Below are 3,029 nucleotides of genomic sequence, written 5' to 3'. Positions count from 1 at the left end.
AAAATTGGCATTTATTCATGCTAAATTTACAGGACAAATTATTAAAAATGTACGTCTGTTAAAAATAATGATATGAGAATAACTTAATCAACAAATATGTGTAAATGTTAATAAATATTCCTATTTTTAGTGGATTTTTAAACAATAATCACATTTTTTTTATAGAAATACATTATACAGAAAATATTGATTAATTACACTTTTATTTAGTTTAAAAATTTTTGCTTGTTGAATAATATAGGTTTTTAAATGTTACACCCTTAAATCAATATTATCATCATTTTGACATTCGTCTGTCATTTTCTTTCGTTTTTATAGACGAACTTTACAACTCTTAAATATACATCTAATCCTGTACATATATAATAAGATGTTTATTTATAGTAACAAACAAATAAAAAAGTTCTTCATTTTCTTTACTTTTTTAAATAATTAGAAATATAACTGTGACAATTCTAATATTTATAGATATTAAATACCAATCGATCATTAGCGCATATTAAATAATTCACTTTGAGTTATTATTAAGTACCCAGTGATTTATCTTTTTTAGCTTAAACCTTTCTACCAGTCGATAAAATTTATTGCAAACGCAAATACAACGAAGGATGATTATAGTTTAGCTATTTATATATCTGCATCAATTTCAATAGGTGAATGTTTGTAATTTAAAATCATCATATTAAAACAATATTAATAAAGATTTTTTAGATTAATACTAATACAATTTATAATATCAAATATTATACTTACCAAACTGTTATATTATATATTCAATATTCTTAAAAATCTAATCTTTTTTAATGTTATTTATTGTTATGTACTTGCACATAACAACCAATCATAATTCTTTGTTACTATTCTGACAAATGAATTATTATGAAACCAATAATTTTCTTTAGATTTATTTAATCAATACTCCTTTAAAACTATAAATACAAAAAAATTATAAAAACATGGAATCAATAAATACTTTTTCTTTAATCGAATATTATTTAAAAAACAACACAGTTTCAGCGAGTTCTGCCATTTATATTGCCAGGATTATAAATTATACATATTTTAGTTATTGCAGCTAATACTAAAAAATGAAAAATCTTAATAAATACTTACAATTAAATTAAAAATAAAAAAAGGTAAATTTATCTTTATTATATGTCTAGAAATAATGTTATCTAATTTTCACCTAAATAATTTTAAAATTTATTATCTTGCTTGAAATATACATTTGGAAATAGCTGGGGAAGAATTATATCTCAAAAATTTTTAATTTAATTACCAAAATAAATATTCTTTTTATTAAAATGCTTATTTTATTAAATGATGTATATTTGATGTTTTGGATATACTTCCACATTTTTACATAACCCATTGTTCTTCAATATATTTTATTGTGTGTATTACATATAATCAAACCAATAAATTTACTATAATATGGCTATTCATACATAGCATATACATTATGGAATTAAAAAGTAGAATTTTTTTCTCTATTATCTATTTGTCTTTGTATTTAGAACCAAAGTGTTTTAAATAAATTTTTATTTGTATTTATTATTTTTTTTTTAATATCCAATCAAATAGCTAGAAGATTTTAGAAATTTTAGCTGGAAATAAAAAAAGATTTTTTTATTAACAAATTGTATGAATAACATTCGCCCAAATTTCAGCTTCATGCCGATCTTTTTTTAAGTGCTAAAAAAATTTTTGGCGCCGCTCATTAAATCCTTTTTTAATTCTTCGACTACAGCAACTTTAATTTTTGAATATTTTTACGATGTCTATCATTAACATTTTTCTTCAGAATATACCATAGATTCTCAATCAAATTTAGATCGAGTTATTGAGATGACCATTCAATAATATATATTTTTTATCTAAAAACTCCCTTGATGTGTGCTTTGGATCATTGTTCTTTTGAAATAAAAAATCTTCAGCATTTTTAAATAAATAATCATTGAGCAGTGTAGTATATGTAAAAACATCGATTTGATTTGAATAATGAATTATTTTTGACATATTTCTCCAAAGCTTCTCTTAACAATTATTGAACTATAACTATAATTCATGGCAGGTTCTAAATTTTTCATATCATACCGCAAGACATCTTTAAACCAGCAACAGGCTGCTCTATTTGATTTTAACAGTAATTTAATTGTCACCCGAACCCTTAATTCAAGTAGCTGCTTTTTTTTATATTTATTATTTGTTCTAGAGACATAGGGAGTTTGTAAATTGAATTTTTCTGAACTTTTTTGATTCTTTTTAATTTTGTATCGAGCTATAGTTCTAGGCTTGAACAAAAGTTTTCCTCTTTAAACAAAAGCCTTATAGAGTTTTTTTCTTTTAAAAGGAAATTAAAAAATTATTTTTTTTATTTACAGGTAAAATTAATTTTTTTGAAATTAATAAAATAAAATTCTTATTAATTTATTTAAACCTTCTAATCTAATAAAAAATTTATCTTTTGTATTTAAACAATCTTTTTATAAAAGTAATTATTGACCTTTTAAGTGCTTTTTGTAAAGAAATTAAATTCTATTTTTTAATTCCTCTATTGTGTATAATGATGATAATGATATATTTATTGAATTTTTATTTGTTGTTATGTTTATAAATAGTTATATGTTTATAAATTATACTTAAATGCATCTATGATAAATGTATGTATTTATTTTATATATATAAAGTATTAATAATTGGGGTTTGTTAATAAAATTTGTAATCTTAATAACAAAGCAATTTAGAAACAACAAAGAAAGATAAATAAATAAGATTTATTTTTAACAAGAGAAACATATCGTTTCTGTTAGAACGGTAAGACACATGTCAAATATCAATGTGTTGCTTTGCTTAAGATATATTTGACATGTTCAAATATATATATTTGTATTTTTAAATAAACCCATGTTTTTTGTAAAAGCACTTTATAGTTAACAACGGTTTCTAACAATATATACATAATTTATTAATCAAAATTTATGGGCATTAGTTTATTATTGTAGGTAATATATCAGTTGTGAGTATTT

The 3,029-nt window shown here is 21.3% G+C and overlaps 1 protein-coding gene across 1 annotated transcript; it reads left to right on the top strand.

The window, feature by feature from the left end:
• Window positions 1–956: 956 nt before the first annotated feature.
• On the top strand, window positions 957–1,079 carry AAJ76_2400002073 (hypothetical protein; the record flags this gene model as incomplete). Its single annotated transcript, XM_024474738.1, has 1 exon — window positions 957–1,079. One exon carries the CDS (start codon window positions 957–959, stop codon window positions 1,077–1,079), a length of 123 nt encoding a protein of 40 aa, XP_024329513.1.
• Window positions 1,080–3,029: the final 1,950 nt, after the last annotated feature.

The sequence above is a fragment of the Vairimorpha ceranae genome (assembly GCF_000988165.1).
Source record: "Vairimorpha ceranae strain PA08 1199 chromosome Unknown NODE_240, whole genome shotgun sequence".
NCBI classification, from domain to species: domain Eukaryota; kingdom Fungi; phylum Microsporidia; family Nosematidae; genus Vairimorpha; species Vairimorpha ceranae.
Note: the sequence above shows the minus strand (reverse complement) of the source record. Positions and strands in the feature narration are given on the sequence as shown.